The sequence below is a fragment of the Lynx rufus genome, unplaced genomic scaffold (assembly GCF_022079265.1).
Source record: "Lynx rufus isolate CCGP_SWC_20201006 ecotype Redwood Valley unplaced genomic scaffold, mLynRuf1.p SCAF_9, whole genome shotgun sequence".
Classification (NCBI taxonomy): Eukaryota; Metazoa; Chordata; class Mammalia; order Carnivora; family Felidae; genus Lynx; species Lynx rufus.
The window spans coordinates 46,861,642-46,881,376 of NW_025814897.1; the positions used below are offsets into that span (position 1 = coordinate 46,861,642).

At 35.8% G+C, this 19,735-nt stretch overlaps 1 protein-coding gene and 1 long non-coding RNA gene across 11 annotated transcripts in view; both read left to right on the forward strand.

Moving 5' to 3' along the window:
* PICALM (phosphatidylinositol binding clathrin assembly protein) overlaps positions 1–19,735 on the forward strand; it is a 100,618-nt gene that overhangs the window by 18,620 nt on the left and 62,263 nt on the right. For all 10 annotated transcript variants that reach the window (XM_047070155.1, XM_047070156.1, XM_047070147.1 and 7 more), the window contains exons 2-3: positions 14,934–15,076; positions 18,454–18,529. In XM_047070155.1, the coding sequence (XP_046926111.1) occupies positions 14,934–15,076; positions 18,454–18,529 (219 nt within the window). The remainder of the gene's footprint in view (positions 1–14,933; positions 15,077–18,453; positions 18,530–19,735) is intronic.
* On the forward strand, positions 1,308–3,490 carry LOC124504684 (uncharacterized). Its single transcript, XR_006960501.1, has 2 exons — positions 1,308–3,116; positions 3,346–3,490. It is a non-coding gene; the product is annotated as an uncharacterized LOC124504684 (long non-coding RNA).

The window sequence follows — 19,735 nt, forward strand, 5'->3', positions numbered from 1 at the left end:
GAGCATGCGCACACACACACACTTGCGAGCGTGTGGGGGAGGGGCAGAGAGAGAGAGAGGGAGGGAGAGGGAGGGAGGGAGAGAATCCCAAACAGGCTCCATGCTGTCAGTGGAGGCATTCTCTCTCTCTCTCTCTCTCTCTCTCTCTCTCTCTCTCTGCCCCTCCCCCACTCTCACTGGTGCGCTTTCTCTGTCTCTCTAAATGAACAAAGTTTAAAAAAAAAATTCTTTTTAGATCACCAAACACTTTATGGCTGAACTTGGACTTTTACATTTATTTATTTTTGAGAGAGACAGAGACAGAGTGTGAGCGGGGGAGGGGCAGAGAGCGAGAGAGAGGGAGACACATGAATCCAAAGCAGACTCCAGGCTCTGAGCTGTCAGCACAGAGCCCAACACAGGGCTCAAAACCACAAACCGTGAGATCATGACCTGAGCCAAAGTCAGATGCTCAACTGACTGAGCCACCCAGGTGCCCCTGAGCTTGAACTTTTAGATTCAAACTGGTGGGAGTTTTTTTCCTTTAATCAGCATTATTGAGGCATAATTTATATGGAATTTTTATGTTAAAAAAAGTAACATCTTCAATTTTGATTTTGCTAGCTTATAAAACAAATTTTTATCTCAAAAGGTATGACTTTTAAGAAGGGGATTTGTCAGAGGATGAATTGTCTTTTATGCTGCGAAATAGGCAAACATGGGCCATAATGGAATTTTAGAAGAACAGTTGTATAGTTACGAAACGTGTGAGGGTGGAGATATTTTTTGTTGAAACACTCCTAGTGATTATTCCTTCTTGTAGAAACTTAAAGGCTTAAGTTTAAGGCTTATTAGGAAAAATACTTCTACTTCATTTTATGGAGATTTATAATATTAGTAACTCATTTTTCACTTACAGAGCATTATTTTGAAACTTAAAGCTGTGTAGATAGCTTATTATTTGGTGCTTAACTATTTTCTGGCTGTATATGTCATTACTGTTTACAGCGGTTTGAAAAAAGATTTTTTAGAAAAGGCCTTCATTTGTTAATGGTTTAGAAGGGTCTTTTGATACCTGCTTGCCACAAATGCGGAATTTAATGAACTGTAGTAAAAGGCTGGTGTAATTTTGACACAAGGTCACTTTGATTTATTTTTTTATTTTATTTTTTTTTTTTCATTTTTTTTTTTTAACGTTTATTTATTTTTGAGACAGAGAGAGACGGAGCATGAACGGGGGAGGGGCAGAGAGAGAGGGAGACACAGAATCGGAAACAGGCTCCAGGCTCTGAGCCGTCAGCCCAGAGCCTGACGCGGGGCTCGAACTCACAGACCACGAGATCGTGACCTGGCTGAAGTCGGACGCTTAACCGACTGCGCCACCCAGGCGCCCCATGGTCACTTTGATTTAATGGTGAAGTGCGTGAATAAATAAACGAGATTCCCAGTCCCTACTTAATCTACATGAAACTGGAGGCTTTGTAGAATCAACAAGAGAAGGTTTCTGTTCAATGAGACTTTGGTTTAGCAAGGGTGGTTTGGCAAGGGTGGAGCAGACATGTGTGATACAGAATGAATAGGATACCTTCATACTTCCCCACTCTCTGGGAGATGTAATTGATCATGGTAGTCAGTTCCATAGAGGCAACTGGTGACACATGAGCATTGTTACTGTGATTTTCAAATCTGTTTATCCAAAGACTCCTGATTATCATGTATAATTAGCAACTTACCCAAACACGTGTCCTATACTCCTTAAGTGCTAAGAAATCCTTAGCCATGTATCACCATCTGACATATATTTGTTCATTTGTTTATTGATTGTGTCTCCCCACTAGTGTATAAGCTTCCTGAGGGCAGCAACTTTGTCAACTATTGCAAATTTCTAACTCCTAAGACTATTTGGCATATGATGAATATTGTAGAATATATGGAATTTCTACTTGCTCATACTAAGGTTTGCAAGGCTATGGGAAGATGGAATATATTGTTCCATCTATTGTTCTAATTGCATCCAGGACATGAACATGTTGTGTTTTCTGGATGAGGTGCACAGTCCCAGAGAGTCTAACTGCAATTTATTATTCACTATGACTAGGCATAATTTAAATTGTTTAGAAAAGCCATGAAAATCTTTGGGCTTCCTACCTAACTTACTTACTTTTAAGACATAGGCTGGGCTGTTATAGTATAACCTAGGTATGACTTTTTGCCTGTTATTTTCCACCCCTCCCCCCCGCAACCAGTATTATGAATGGAGAAATAGACTTTTGTTTCACCTATAAATCTATAAATATTTATACCATCATGTCACACATTGTGGAAGACACTGGAAAACAAAATATTCCTGAATTTATTTTAACAGAGTAAAGGATGAATATTGATTGCTTAAAACAAAAAAGGGACACTCAGGTTATAGTTGAGATGATACTCTTTTTTCATGCATCAAATATTTTCGGATATAGAGGTGAAATTTTCTAGTATCTCCAATTCCCCAGACAACCTTAGACTGGTTTTCAGAGAAGAAATTTGAGAATGCTTTGCATAGAGGTTTTTGCTCAAGTTAGGAGATAATTTTCTCAGGGTGAAACAAATAGAACCAGAGATTGATGTTAGGAAAATGCCCATGGGTTGAGGGTGAGAGGACAAAACAAATAGAATCGAAGCTTGTTTGTGTTTTAAGAAGGCTGGAGAAGGACAATATAGCACTTCAGAAAGAAAATACAAATACCCTAGGAGTACATGGTGGTAGTGTATTAATTCCTTAGCTACATGTAGACTTTTATTAGGTCACTTATAACTAGGGTGACATATAATTTATATTCCAAACTGGGTCACTTTTGAGAGTGAAAGGATGTGCTATTTGAATGGGACACTGAGACAATAGGTGTAAAACAGAACTGTTTCAGGAAAACCAGGACACTTGATCACCTCCTACTAATAACATACTTTTCTCCATACTTAGTCCCAGTTCCTTGGACCACAGATAATTTTTTTTCCTACATAGTACTCTGATCTGCATTTGAGGAACTTGTCAAGCTTTGATTCCTTTTTCTTGGTCTTGTTGGAATGAAGGAATTCTTTTCATTTTTTCCTGCTCCCCTGGACTGTTCTTCTGGTTTACAGTCTTGATGGAGGTAAGTGCAGTACTCGCAATGAGTTGTTACTTGATCTTTTATTTTGCTTAGGAAATCATTTTTTGTGTTTCTGATCCAGTATTAGATTATTTTTAAGAATCCTGGTTATGTCTTCTTAAGTGGGCTGATGAAGTATTAAGTTCTTAAAATGTAATGCAAAAAGACAGAATTTGTAATTTTTGTATTTACTCTTAAATTACTTGATACTTACATGTTTCCTTTCCTGCAGGTAGGATGATGATTCTGAAACTTCAGATCTTCAAAGAAGGGAAGGAAAACACCTTTGTTTATATTGTGGAAGTGGTGTTTTTATATGTTGGATCACTGTAATGCTTTCATTTTGTTTTCCTATAAATAAATATTTTTTATTCTTATATCAAGCCACGTGTTTTATTCTGCTAGGTAACTTTATCATCTTACATTTTTCTGGTAAATTAAAAATTAACAGAAGTAATAGTTGCCTTTGGGGGTAGTACTTACTCACATATGATTTTCCTCACCCCTAAGATCCTTATTTGGAATCTGGGATGGGACTAGGTTGTCAAGGTTTGGAAATCACCACTTTGGAGTACTAGAATGGAATCCTAAACAGTCTCAAAATTGAGATAAACCTGAACCCACCTGTGTTCTTCCTAGAGTCTTACTGTTTCTCTGTACAGTCTGCCATCTAGTGGTAGGAATGCAGAATACACCAGAACACCCAGGAGAAGCTGTAGGTTTTCAGATTTTTTTTTAATATTAAGAATGCTTATATAGGAGCTAAAACATTTTGATAATGGGGGAAAAATGACCTTTTTTGCTGGAAAATATAAATCATTGGTAGTGAATTCTGAGAGTATTCAAAGAGTATGTGTTTTTCTATAGAGCATTTTTATGACTTAAACTTTCTTCAGCTCTCATAAGATTTATGTATTTATAAAAGATTTGTGGGTGAAGAGGCAAATGCATAAATAAAGATAGATGATTTTAAGAGACATAGGTTGGACTGATTTGAAAAAGACACTTTTATATTGATTACAATTTTAGAGCTGTTACGTAATGATTCCATTAACTAAAACACTTTATTTTGCACTTTTAAAATTAAAGTATAGACAGTTCAGCAAACTTGGCTTGTTTTCACTATCACTTAAGAGGCTAAGTTTCAGCCAGATACTAATATAGAGTATCTTAGGGTTGACTTTGTTTACCTAGCTTCATCTGAATTCTTAGGTATTCCCTCCTTAGTTGTATTTCTTTCCTCTCCTGCAGATATAGAGGAGGTCAGTCTTTTGTTTTTTGTTGTTTTTTAAAGTGTTCTGAAAACACAACACTTGATATTTATGTGATATATCCCACATATGCTGCAGACTTAGAAATACTTTCTAAATATGTCAAATTTTTTATTCCTCTATTTACAAAAATTGGATTTTTTTGGGTGGCTTCCATAAGCACCTGAAATTAGCACTGATAGAGGTCTTTTAGAGTTAATGCGTCTTTAAAAAAACTTTGTTTAAAATAAATAGGGATAGCCAGATAATGAATTTGTAATGGCATGGTTACAGTAATTTTTCTGTTGAATAGTTTTAAGGGAAGAAAACCTTGTTTTACATGGTGATTAAAAAAATCAGTTAAAAGGAAAGAAACACTTACCATGGAATAAACAGGTTAAATATAACATGTACTATCACCAAATTGTAGAGTTATCTTTATTTTTCTTAGTTTTCATATTTGTGAATCTTTTGTTAATTTTGCAGAGAACACAGTGACAGAAATAGCATATCTAGTTGTGCTCACAGATTGGTTTTTCCTGCAGCTGCTGTATGTTTTTGTTTTGTTTTGTTTTTTAGTAAAGTGGGCCTTTGCCTTCCTTACTTGGTGGGTTTTGGAGATAACTTAAGGGCCTTCTACCATGGTGAGAGCTTGAACTTTTGTTCCATATTGGCCTACTTAATGGAACAGTGGCTACCAGATTTCAGCTGTCTTGCCATGCAACTCTTGTGCGTGTATCACCTCTTCCTCACATGCTTGAGGAAGTAAATGAACACGTGTGGCTGTCCTTTCTGCCATTGATCATGGTATGCCCCAGAGGGTCTGGAATGTCCTTGTGCATTGATTTAGCTCCTTTAGCTTCATAGTACTTGTTATCAAAGCCATTTGGATATCTTTATTTACTTTTAATACTCTGAAACGCACCCTTCCCTCCTCTTTTCAAATTAACTCAGTCCTTGTTACTTGTACTAAACATTCTGTAGTACGTGAGTCTTTCCCCAGTTTTCACCTTCACATCCAATTAATAAGTTGGTACAGGATTGGTATTTGATGTGTGACATGAGAGGTGCTTATTGAGATTTGAAAAATTAAATAATAGTGATATAGTTCTTTCCATATTGATTTTGATTACTGTTCATATATAACTTAGTTGCTGAATAAGTTTGAAAGTGTTCAGTTGTTTTTGCATCAACCTATTTAGGCATATCAGTATATATCAGAAAATATTATATACTTACAATTTTAAAAATGAAATCTTACTGTGTATTGTTCTTTAACATGGCTTTGATTTAATGAACTATCAGCATTTTTCCCTTGTCAGCTTTTTTTGCCCTGTGTTTGTTGGCCTCATAGTATTTCATTGTCAGACCACTGTCATGTAATGAACTACTTCCTCCATTATTGAACATGTCCTCTTACATTGTAACTTAGTTCCTTTAACTTCATAGCACTTTTATCAAAGCCATTCGGATATCTTTATTCCTTATTAATACTTTGAAATGCACCCTTCTCTCCTCTTTTCAAATTAACTCAATCTTTGCTACTTGTACTGAATTCTATAGTATGTAAGTCTTTCCCCAGTTTTTTATCTTCACATCAAATTAATAAGTTGGTTAGATTTTTTTTTCTTAAGTCATAAGTTAATCTATGAAGACCCTATTTCTGAATTAGTTCTAATGGGAATTATGCAAAAGTGTAGCATTGTGTTTCACACAGAGTACCCGCAAACTATAAAGATAAAATGGTAAGTTACATCTTAATTTGTTACCCCTTACACAAAAAATTGAGTGGAATAAGGTATAAAACCATGCATTCCAATTCTCAGACATTTGACACTTATGACAAGGGCAGATGTGCCTCTGTGTGTAATTCTTTGGGCTTAAGTCTGATTTCAACTAGCATGTTTTAGAAATACTTTCAACTTTTTGCTAAATGAGAATAATGTTGCTGGTATTTTTAAAAAGCACAGGTTCAGAAATTTGTCTGCTACTGTTTCTTGGCTATTTTTGTTACTGTTTCTTGGTGAATATTTGTTCCTACCTATTTGTACTCCTACCCAGGAAAGATGTCGAAGATCTGATCAATGAAGCAACATTTGATGATTTACTGAATTTGCCTTCTAGATTCATTGTATCTCCAATTTTCCAGATGACTGAAGAAATTGGTCATGTTATTGAAATTGATTCTGAAGGCAGTTGCAGAAAGTATCATAAGCCCACAGCGAACATCGTATTCAACAGTAAAAAGCTCAAAGTCTTTCCTCTAAAATCAAGAAAGAACAAGACAAGAATGTCCACTCTTTGCCACTTCTATTCAACATAGTACTGGAAATCCTACCCAGAGCAACTAGGCAGGAAAAAGAAATTAAAGGCAATCCACGTTGGAAAGGAAAAAGTTAAACTGTCACTGTTTGCAGATGACATGATATTATATAGAAAACCCTCAAGACTTCATCAAAAAAACTGTTAGAACTAATAAACAAATTCAGTAAAGTGTTAGGATAAAAAATACACAAAATTTTGTTGCATTTCTGTGTACTAATAATGAACTAGGGAAATAAAACAATCCCATTTACAATTGAATCAAAAAAGAAGAAAAATACCTAGGAATAAACTTAAAGGAAGTGAAAGGCCTGTATTGAAAACTACAGGGCTTAATGAAAGGAATTGAGGAAAACACATATGTGAAGATACTCTGCGTTCATGGATTGGAAGAATTAATATTGTTAAAATATCCCTAGTACCCAAAGCAATCTACAGATTCAGTGCAATTCCTATCAAAATTCCAATGCCATTTTTTCAAAGAAATAGAATAATTCTTAAATTTGTATGAAACTACACAAAAACAACCACACACAAATAGCCAAAGCAGTCTTGAGAAAGAAGAACAAAGCTGCAGGCATCACACACCCTCCCTGATTTTAAAACTATATTACAAAGCTATAGTAATTAAAGCAATATGGTATTGGGGTGCATGGGTGGCTCTATCAGTTAAGGGTCTAACTCTTGATTTCGGCTCAGGTCATGATCTCACAGTTTGTGGGATCGAGCCCTGCGTTGGGCTCTATGCTGACAATGCAGAGCCTGCTTGGGATTCTCTCTCCCTCTCTCTGCCCCTTCCCCACTCTCTTTCTCTCAAAATAAATAAACATTTAAAAAATAAAAATGTTTGAAACAGTTAAAACAGTATGGTATTGTCATAAAAGTAGGCATATAGATCGATGGAACAGAATAGAGAGCCTACAAATAAATGCATGCATATATGATCAATTAACTTATGACAAAGGAGCCAAGAATATACATTAGGGAAAGAATAGTTTCTTCATCAAATGATGCTGGGAAACCTGGACTGCTACATGCAAAAGAAAGAAACTTGACCACTGTCTTAACCATACACAAATTAAATAAAAAGTGGATTAAAGACCTGAATGTAAGACCTGGAATCACAAAACTCCTAGAAGAAAAGAGGTGGTAAACTCCCTGACATAGGTTTTGGGGATGACTTTTTGAATCTGACGCACAAAGCAGAAGCGACAAAAGCAAAAATAGGTGGGACTGCATAATACTGAAAAGCTTTTGCACTACAAAGGAAACGGTCAACAAAACCAAAAGGCAATGTACTGAATGGGAGAAGATATTTGCAAGTCATATCTGATAAGGGGCTAATAGGTAAATAACACATACAAGTCAAAACCAAAAACCAAACAATTCAATTAAAAAGTGACTGAAGATCTGAATAGACATTTTTTTCAAAGAAAACATACAGATAGCCAACAGGAATGTAAAGAGATGCTAAACATCATTAATCATCAGGGAAATACAAATCAAAACCACAGTGAGTTATTACCTCACTCCTGGGAAAGTGGCCTTTATCAAAAAGACAAATACCAAGTGTTGGCAAGGATGTAGAGAAGAGGGAGTTCTTGTGCACAGTTAGTGGGACTGTAAATTGGTGTACCTACTGTGGAAAACATGGAGGTTCATCAAATTGAAAATAGAACTATATGATCCAGCATTTCCACTTTGGTGTATTTATCTGAAGAAAATGGAAACACTAACTTGAAAAGATACATGTACCCTCATGTTCATTGCAGTATTATGTATGATAGCCAAGATATGGAAACATCCTAAGTGTCCATTGATGGATGAATGTATAAGGAAATTGTGGTATATGCACAGTGGAATATTATTCAGCCATGAAAAGTGATATCTTGCCATTTGTAGCATCATGGATGGACCTCCAAGGCATTATGCTAAGTGAAATAAGTCAGACAGAAAGACACATACTATGTTCTCTCTCTTATTTGAGGAATCTAATAAAAGTTCATAGATACAGGAAACAGATTGGTGGTTGCAAGAGGTGGGGAATGAGGGTGGGAGAAATGGGTGAAGGGGGGTTAACAGTAGGAAAATGTAATTGATATAAAACACATAGAAATTTTGAATTGTTTAAACTACAGATGTTTATTCATGTATGTGACATAGGTATATTATATGTTATATAGTAGTACTTAATTACCAGTATTTGTTGAGCATTTCCTTTGTAGTTCCAGTAGCATTAACTAATCCTCAAAATTTACGAGGTAGATACACATACACACCAAAAAAACCAGTAGGTTTCAGAGTGATCATTTTGAAAGAGATAGTAGCATTTGGCTGAGTGATTATGATACATTGTAGGTTTTTTTGTTTGTTTTTTACTATTATTTTTGGCCAAGTTTATTTATTAAAAAATCTACTTGGGTATTAGCATAGTTTTGATATAGCTTAGTGAATGCCTGTACAGTTGGGAACTTGAAACCCTATACATTCTGCTGATGGTGTTTTCCTGAGTTGTGAGAGTGAACCCTAAGTGGCTTAAGTTTCTAAAGTTAGTGAACTTTGCCTTGGGAGATGTGTATAGGCTAGTGGCCTGCACTAGGAATATGGCTGTAACATTAATGAAGCCATTTGGTAATTGGTTACTACTGAGTTTTTGATATTTTGCTGAACATTTTCCCCTGAATACAAAAATACTGTTCTGCATTTCACTACTTTTTTTTTTTTTTTCTATTTTTGTTTTAAATTGATTAGAAGTTTAGGACTTGCACTAGATTGGCTATTTGGATATTCACTTGGTATATATGTTTCTAAACACCTTATCTTTTACAAAATTTAATTCTGATCCTAAATTTGTTACTACTTTGTAGTGAGCTCGTGTGACCTAACCTCTGGGCAAGTCTTGCCTGTGTTGATACAATTAATGTCTACCTGCCACAGACATTGGAAGGGCATATTAAATAGTAAAAGGGAGAGTATTTTGTTTGTGTAGTAGGAATTGGTTTTTTCCACTGTCTCTGGAAAAATGCTCTTCATTTCCTTAGTAGGCCTATTTTCTTCTTGACCTTAAATACTAGAAATCCTCTTGAAAATTCTCTTTTGTACCTAAAGCATAGATCCTGTATCCCATGTAGTAATTTTTTTGAGTGTGAGGTTTACGAATTATTTATAATGTAAAATTCAAGAAGGTATTTAGTTTTTATATTCTTAAGGGAAAAAACTAAAAGAAAATATAAGATGTGTTTCTATTTTGGAACCCTTTCGATTGGTAAGGGAAATTTAATACCAAGTTTGTGGTTTTTAAGAACTGAAGTCTTCTGAATTGAGAATAGGGAAAGCAGTAGCTGTCAAGATTCCCATAATATGCATGATTCTTATTTGGAATTATTTGCTTTTGGTTAGTCAGAAGTGGGAAAACATTTTTTTCCTGAGTTGTTAGAGCTCAGACTTGGAAGCATTTTCAGGTTATTGTTGTAGTAGAAACATTGTGCGGAGGAAAAATTACTGCCTGGAGAACTGCTTAAAATACTATGGGGGAAGTATAGTCTGTAGAGTTGGTGTAATGATTCAGTATTTTTTCTCAGCAGTATTTATATAACTTTGGTTTTGCATTTGCTCTACTCTGGGTTCCTAATCTCTACATGAATGCTTATTTCTTTTTCCCATTTAATGTGAAGTGCTATATTTTAGTTTCTGGAGTTATCCTTCAGTTTTTATGTGGTCATTTCTAAAGTGTAGAAATTTCTAAAGTATTGTTTTCATAAGCAAATAATAACCTTTATTTGTTAGATACTCTTAAATTTGAAATTTGAAAATTTCCACACGTAATGGGCTCAGGTTCTTTATTCTTTTGGGAATAGCAGATTGTGCAGATAGTCTGAAATTGTTGGTTTTAGTCTATGTAAAAAATACCATTTTGGATGCCTTTAAAAAAAAGTCATGCTAAGGCTGTGTATGCTTATAATAATACGCTTATTAAAATGAATCAAAAAGTATGAGTGACCACTATACATGAGGCACTATTCTGGACCTTAGGCACTATTCTGGACCTCCACTATTCTGGATACAGCAGAGAACAAAACAGAGCCCTGCCCACATGGAACTTAGATTTTTTTTTTTAAGAGCTCTAAGATTTTATTTATTTTAATGTTTATATTTTTTTGAGAAAGAGAGAGAGAGAATGGAGGAGAGGCAGAGAGAGGAAGAGAGAGAATCCCAAGCAGGCTCTGCGCTGTCAGCGCAGAGCCCAATGCGGGGCTTGTGAACTCACGAACTGTGAGATCATGACCTGGGCTGAGATCAAGAGTCAGACGCTTAGCTGACTGAGCCACCCAGGCGCCCCTGGAACTTAGATTTTGATTGAGAGAGAAAAACATTAAATACAGTAAGATGAATTAGGTGGTAAGTGTTCTGGAGACAAAACAAGAGTTAAGGGGGTGGATAGTGATGGTTTGGAGGTAGAAGAGTGCCCTGAGGCTTTGTAATTTTGTATAATTATTCAGAAGAGTTATCTGATAAGGTGACATTTGAGCAAAGATCTATAGGAATAAAATGTGGGAGCAAGAAGTGTAGATATCTGGGAGAAGCATATTCTAGGTAGAAAGAACAGCAGGTCCTGAGCACCTGTGGTAAGAGTATTTGGCCTTTGGGAGGCACTGCAAAGGAGACGTCAGTGTAACTGAAGCAAAGTGATACAGAGGAGAGAGCTGGTCACAGAGGGATTACATAGCACTGGTAAAATGTATAAATTCTAATATATGTAAAATCCTCTAGTTGTTGAAACTAAAATCTACTTTTTGCTTCATTTAAGATCAGACTCTAAAAAAAAAAAAAAAAAAGTTTATTTTGAGGGAGGGAGAGGGGCAGAGAGAGAGAGAGAAAATCCCAAGCAGGCTTTGCAGTGTCATTGTGGTACCCAATATGGGACTCAAATTCATGAATTGTAAGATCATGACCTGAGCTAAAGTCGGACACTCAACTGAATAAGTCACCCAGGCGCCCCAGATCAGGCTCTTTCTGACTAATGTAGCATTTTACTTACCTCTGTGATGAAGAGTATGGAAATTGCTAACAAAAATGTTTGGAGCTTCCTTTTAAGGTCTTTCAAACTAGTTAGAAGAAAATCATTTGTAAGTAGATAATTATAGTATGGAATAATTCTGTAGTGTAGGATTATGTGTCAGCTTTAGTGACTGGCGAGTACTTTAGAATGTGAAAGGGAACACTTGACTCATTTCGAAGAATGAGTAAGAATGAAAAGATTCAGGTGTGAAACAGCAAGGTACATCAGAGAAAACTGGAGAGTGGTTCTGTTTTGGAAGCCAAAAGTCAAGAAGGGAGGATATTGACAAGGACAGAATGTGTGCCGTCCTGTATGTAGTAGGGACCTCACTGAGGTTAGGCAGTGACAGTGTTGTGTTGTAGATCATTCTTTGGTCAGTTTAGAGACTGTTTAGGGGTGTGAGGTGAGTGAGACCCCAAATCAGAAGTGAAGCAGCCAGTCAGTCCAGCATTTCTCAGTGGGGACAATTTTGGGTGGAGCAGTTTTATTTATTTAAAAAAAAATTTTTTTTAAGTAGGCTCTGTGCCCAACTTGGGGCCTGGGCTCATGACACTGAGATCAAGAGTCACGTGCTCTATCTATTGAGCCAGCCAGGTACCCCGATGGGTAGAGTAGTTTTAAATTATGAAGTGCTGATTGTGCATTGCAGGATGGTTAGTTTCCCACATCATTGATATTAAATGCCAGTAAAAACTCTGTGTGTTAATCCCCCTCCCCAATTTCTGAATACTTTCAGGAGAGGTGGTACCTCCTGGTTAGGAAATAAATAGGACTTGAATTCTGGCTTTGGCAATGACATGTAATGGAGAGGAACAAGTGCAATGGCTGGAGATTTAGGAGACTTAGTTATTGATGGGCTGTACGGAGTGTATATAAACACACAGGTAGGAGCACTTTTGGGGTAGTATTGTGACAAATTTTGTGACAAGTTCAGTTTTGAAAGCTAAAAAAGATTCTGAGGTGTATAAAATGATACCATCATGGGGAAGTAAACATGTTTAAGAATTGAATAGCTTATCAAGATAGTTTCTGGAAGGATATAGAAAAATATAGATATATCTGGGGTGCCTGGGTGGTTCAGTTGGTTAAGTGGCCAACTTTAGTTCAGATCATGATCTTACTGTTCGTGGGTTTGAGCCCCACATCAGGCTCTGTGCTGACAGCTCAGAGCCTGGAGCCTGCTTCAGATTCTGTGTCTCCCTCTCTCTGCCCCTCCCACTCATGTTCTGTCTGTCTCTCTCTCAAAAATAAAACATTAAAAAAGAAAAAATACAGATATATCAAGATAAATGGGGGAAAAAAATTAAGATAACTCCTTATAATTGGGTTCAGACCTTGATCAATGAGCTTCAAGTTCTAAAGGATTCAAAAGGACCAAGACAGATATATATGCCTTGCCTTCATTATTTTTTGAGAGGCAGAGAAAGCTTAACTTTGGGAATAAGATGTACGTGATATATTTAGTGCTGTAGGACAGGTATGAAGTACTGTTCAAGAAGATTCAGAGAAGGCAGAGATCAAATTGTGTTTTTTTACTATCAGAAACTGAACCATACACACCAAATTGTGAAAGTACTGTTTAATTTTTGTTGTAAGTATGAATTGTGAAAGCCTTGTGTCATTCTTCTGTTCCATGGGTGCTCTGTTTGACTGTTTTGTGCTTTGTTCTTTAAGCTTTGTTGGCTAGGGTGACTGCTTATCTAAAATTCATTTGTTATCAAATGTTACTTTGTATAATAATTGGACCTATAAGAAGAAATGTTTTTAAAAGATTGTAAGCAGATAGAATGGTCATAGTTACATTACTGTTTCTTGCTAGTGATCAAGGCCAAGTTAGGTCACTTGAATTTTTATTTAATCATTATGTGCTGAAGATTAAAAATGGACAGGGGCACCTGGGTGGCGCAGTCGGTTAAGCGTCCGACTTCAGCCAGGTCACGATCTTGTGGTCCGTGAGTTCGAGCCCCGCGTCGGGCTCTGGGCTGATGGCTCAGAGCCTGGAGCCTGTTTCCGACTCTGTGACTCCCTCTCTCTCTGCCCCTCCCCCGTTCATGCTCTGTCTCTCTCTGTCCCAAAAATAAATAAACGTTGAAAAAAAAAAAAAATGGACAAACTACTTATGAGTCATGAATAACTTTAGTTTCTGTCCCTTTACCACAGTTATAGCTGAGATATTTATACATTTTTTATATGTTACTTTACAAGTGAAACAACTCATTTCTTCCTTTCTATTCTCTAAATTGGATCGTATTTTATATTTTCTTCACTGAATTTGCCAATAATATCTCTTAAGTAGATTGGAGGTAAAACTCTGAGGTTATTAAGAGCTGCCTTCCCCCGCCACCCCCCCCTCCCCCCCGCCCCCATTTTCGGGGATGAAACAGTTGGATATTAAACCATTTTATAGTTATGCTCTCCCACTTGAAATATAAAATTGGAACTTAGATTGTTTTAGCTGTTTTCAGAGTAATAGGAAATAGAGTTCTTGGATCATTTCTTCTTGGACATGTATGCAACAAGAAACTTCACTTCATTTCCAGTTTTGTTAGAATTAGCTAGTTGATATCAGCTGATAACTGAGCTCATGGTAAAACTGAAGGGTGAGAAGAATGAAAATTTTATATAAACCGAGATCCTACCCACTCACAGACCACATATCTGCTCTATCTTCCTTATAGTACAAACACAGCATTCTAGGGAGAATATTAATAAAGGTCATTTGACCTTCAGTTTGTTCATGCTTCTATATGTCTGTTTGTTTGTTTGTGTTTTTTGAATGGTAGGGATGAATAATACTAACATTCTAGTTCTGAGGGTTTATGAGTAATAAGAGAACTGAAAGTTCTACAGGGCCTTAAAATAGTTCTTTTTGAGATCAATAAAATAGTTGAGGGTGAATTACTCTGAGGAAATTTGATTTACTTAATGGTATTGATCCTTTATATGATCCTAATCAATATCCTTCTAATCAATATTATTCTTCCTAATCCTTTGTAATTAATATTATCCTTCCTAATTCTTCTCAGGTGGATTATAGTGGTCTCAATTATTCTCCTAAGAGATTTTTAATATCTTCTTCAAACTATCTGTTGTTGCTCCACTGTTAGATTTTTCCCCTGTTAGTGTGCACATCCGACATTAATAATAAATTAAAGCTGCAGAGTAAGTCTTTTTTTTTTTTAATTGCAGACTTAATTCAGTGCACAAATGAGATGAATGTGAACATCCCACAGTTGGCAGACAGTTTATTTGAAAGAACTACTAATAGTAGTTGGGTCGTGGTCTTCAAATCTCTCATTACAACTCATCATTTGATGGTGTATGGAAATGAGGTAAGCCAAATTTTTGATTAACAAGCATACTGGTGTGATGACTGATTATTCAGCTTGCTTCTCTCATGGAAACTTCAGGAATGGCTTTAGCAACCAAATAATATAGGTAAAAAGGGCAAGGGGACTAGGCAGAAATAAAATTGTAGCTTCTACAATTTGAGGAAGGATAATGGGTCAAAGCCCAGAGCATTTTGAATAATGGGATCAAGAAATAGGGATTAATGTCTAGAGGTAGATTCCATAAGCAGCACTAGGTTTTGCAGGCCTTGTGCATAGACTGTATGTTTGTCTATATCTATTTGCTTTATTATGGCCAATCAGATTTCTCCCTGATTTTATATAGTTGTCTTTGGAACCACTTTATCTAGTTCAAAGCTGTTACATTGAGCACTAAGATGGCATTTGCTGAGAGGGACTGATTAAAGAGTGCCCTTTTTTATTTATAAATATAATTTATTGTCAGATTGGCTTCCATTCAACCCCCAGTGCTCATCCCAAGTGCCCTCCTTAGGTGCCCATCACCCATTTTCCCCTCTCCCCCATCCACCCTCAGTTTGTTCCTCTGTGTTTAAGAGTCTAAAGAGTGCCTTCTTAAGCAGAGAGGTGTCTGAAGCCTTCACTGAAGTCTTCATTGCCCTAAAGGGTAACAAAAAGATGCATAAGCTTTTGTATTTTAATGTTTGGAGAGAATCATCTTGTTTTCCATGATAGGCTAGTGGCTGATTATTTTATTGTGTTATAAGAATACTTGAATGCAACTAGATAAATCTATACTTAGTGTGCACCTTAGAAAAATGCAGCCCACCAATTGTTGAGAGATGGGGAGAGACTTCAGGTGTTGGTATTAGACTTTTGAGCATAATGATTTTCTGACATCCATCATGTTACTCATTTGGGGCTTTCAGTGCTAAGGCTTTTCTGTCATCTTGGGAAGATACCAATAGAGAATCATTAAATTAGTTTAGAATTAAAGCCAGAGTTTACCTTCAACTTCATCATTGCAACACATCTTACTATATGCACATTTTGGTGTTCTCTTCTGGTCCTTGTTTTTAATAGCTATAACTATATATAACTATATATAACTATAAATAGCTAAATTTATAATTTAGATAAACTATTATATTTAGCTTTTTTATATCATGTCACACCATAAGCATTTCCATGTTCTGTGTTTTTTTGTATTTATTATCTTTAGTGACAATTTAATGGATCATATATTCCATAATTTTCTTAACTTTCCCTTTCCTAGAAATTTAGCTTTCTGATGATTCACTGTTACAGCAGCATCACATTGGATGACTTTATTTGTAGTGTTTAAGTTTTAAAAGTTATTCCCAGAAGTTACCTGAAATATGATGTCTCAGTCAACAGACATGACTCAGTTTTCTGATTTATTGTAACCAGTGTATGGAGTCAATAGGAATGTTTATATATACTAACTTTAGTGGAACTTGAAGCATTTTTTATCTTAACTACGATAACAGTTTTCTGCTTTTATTGGGATTGTGTTTAAGATCATGATTATTTACTGTGAAGAATTTCAGGCTTATATAGCATTTTTCACCTTTTTTAAAGAAAATGTAGTTTATCCTTTAAAAAGAAAAAGCCACGAGTATAACCAATTAGAATGCCAGATAAAGAGGAAGACTATTAGTCATGGCTTTCCGGGACTATGAATAAGGTGATAATACTAGACACAAAACTTTGATAAAAGTAAGGAAACAGAAAGTTGACAGCCATTCCTTACAGTTGACTGATAAGAGGAGAAAAATAGTATTTCATTGTGGTTTTTAGATAAACTCATGTTTATTTCCCTTAAGCAGCTAAGACAAATTCGATACTCTTCTTATTGGCAGGTTTAGTAGTCTGTGAGAGAGTATGCATAGGATTTTACTCTGTTGTGGTGATGAGAATACCATAGGGCAAGGAGGAGAGTGATCTGTCCTGCCCCTGCTAGGGAACATTTGTTGCAAATGATGGGGTTGCTATTGGCATCTGTAGGTAGAGAGGCCAGGAATGCTTTTAAACATTACAATGCACAGAATGGGTTTCCCACAACAATGAATTATCACAGCTTATGGAAATCATGGGGTCTAATACTGTCTTAGGATATTTTAACACCTTTTTGAAACCAGTTGTTTTAGGATAAGTGATGAAACATCAGTATTTGATTTATAAATTGTTTTTCAAAATCCTGGCTTGGTAGTTTGGGGTGAATGCAGATGAAACAAGATTGAGTTAGAGGAGTGCTGGTGTATATCCTAATTGATAGTAACCCTCTGCATGTATTAAAAAAAAAAAATGAAATCTTAAGGGGAAGTGAAATTGAAGGGAATTAGCTCTATTTTAGAGGTTGTATGTAAAGGGAAGTTAAGGTTGTATTCTGTGGTAAGAACTTTGGAGAGAATTTTGACAGTATTTTGAGAAGATGAACTTTTGCATACATGCTGACCCAATAATTCAAGCCTAAGTTTATATCATGAGAAACTTTTGTATGTTTGCACATGGAGACCAAGTACAAAGATATCCATGAAACATGGTTAATAATAGTGAAATTGGAAAGAACTGGATAAGAAATGGATACATAATGATATACTGGCCTTTGAAATGCTAGAACGTCATTTAAAATGAATTAACTGGTTCTACGTATATTAATTAAATACTTTTTCTTGGGAAAAAGTTGTTAAAAAGCACTTTGGAAAAGAATACAGTATGATTTTTCTGTAAATTTAAAATAGAAAAAATTATGTACAGTTTATAGGATATATATATATAGAAAAATTATAAAAATGTGTGTGGGAATGATACAAACCTACTTTAGAATATTATTGCCTTTGAAGAGGGAAGGAAATGAGATTGAAGGTGTGTGTCTTCAATAGAGTTTTTAATGTTTTGTTTCTCTAAGAAAATTTGAAGTAAATATGGCAGTGTGTTTAATCTGGACAGTGGGTAAGGGAGGATATCTGTAATACTGTTTTCTTGTATGATTATAATTTTGTTTTTAAAAAGGTCATAAAAATTTGGGTCACTAGGTAGCTGTATAAAGTAAAGATTCCACTTGAGTGTGACTAGCTGTAGCCCTAATATGCTGCAGTAAAGCCAAAATTACTGGTTCTAGGTTAAAAGTTCCTACTTCCTTTTAGACGCTGATACTGAAGCCATGGGTATTAGGCTTTAATCAATTCCTGTATGCTAGTGAAAAATATGGATTATGTTTCTAGGTTTAGTAACTAGTTAACCGGACTGAGGATGAGAAATTTAAGCTAGATAAGCTTAATGGAATGTATTAAACACAACCACCGCCCACATTCTCAAATTAGACTTTGTTAGATGGCATTATCTTAATTTGACATAATTGTTTGTTTGTTTTCCAGCGTTTTATTCAGTATTTGGCTTCAAGAAACACATTGTTTAACTTAAGCAATTTTTTGGATAAAAGTGGATTGCAAGGTAAAGACAACTTACTCATTATAGAAAATCAACCCTGTATGATGATTACTGTAGAGTTGAACTCTGTCTTTTAGAACATGTGTTGTGGAGGAACTTCATATTTTAGTAAAAGGTGTAGGGAAGAAAAAACTGTGTTTTAATGTGAAGATTAAGATTGATTTCAGTGTTTGACACTTAGAACTCTAGGAAATAAAATAGGGTAGAGCTTTCAGAGCATGGACTCTGGAATTAAACTGCCTTGTTTCAGTACCATCTCTACCACTTACCAGCTGCATGAACTTGAGCAAGTTACTTCACCTCTCTGCATCTGTAAAGTCAGGAATAATGATAGCACCTACCCTGTAGGGTTGTCATGAGGCTTAACCTAGTTAATAATTATAAAGTGCTTACAGTAGTGTCTGGCACACAGGAATCACCATCCATGTAAGTATGAGCTTTCATTGTTATTGTTACCATTTTATGCTTTATTCCAAGAAATTTAGTTGCGAATATCATACATTTTAGTAGCAAAAGTAAGTATGGTGTATTGTTCAGATGAATTGCTCATTGATACTCAGACCTGTTATTTATTTTGCTTTTAATTCAGTAACTTGAGATTGCTACATTGGTACTCCATGCACATTCTGTCTTACTGGGATCTGTCATACTTAGTTCCTGAACTAGGCCTTTAACATTGTACAATGCCAGCTCTAGGAATAACATCACAAAGAACATACTAACTGATTTGGGAATATTCAATAGTAGGGCTCAATCTGGGAAATGTTTTGGAGAAGGGAGATTTTTCTGCTGGGCTTTGAAAGCTAGATGAGAACATGGGTTGGCTTAAGCAAAAGTACACATGAAAGAGCATGGGATATTTAAGATTTATAGAGCAAATCAATATGAATAGAATGTATGGATGATATATTGGAGACAAGGTAGTGGCAGATAGCCCTCTAGAGCTGTTTGGGGCCAAAATCAGACACAGAAAATTTTGATAGAGTTGGGATTTTATAATGCAGTGAGAAACCATCATGTTTTTGAGTAGAGGGAGAAGGGGAGAAGGACTGTGTGAAAGTGCCATACCTAAGTACAAGTTTGATTACAGTGATAAAGTCTTGAAGACATTGAGACTGTCCTGGTCATTTTTTTGGTCATCTAGTAGAACGTTTTCGTCATCTAGTAGAAAGTTAATGACCTGAATTGTGGCTTTTGTGGAGGTAACAT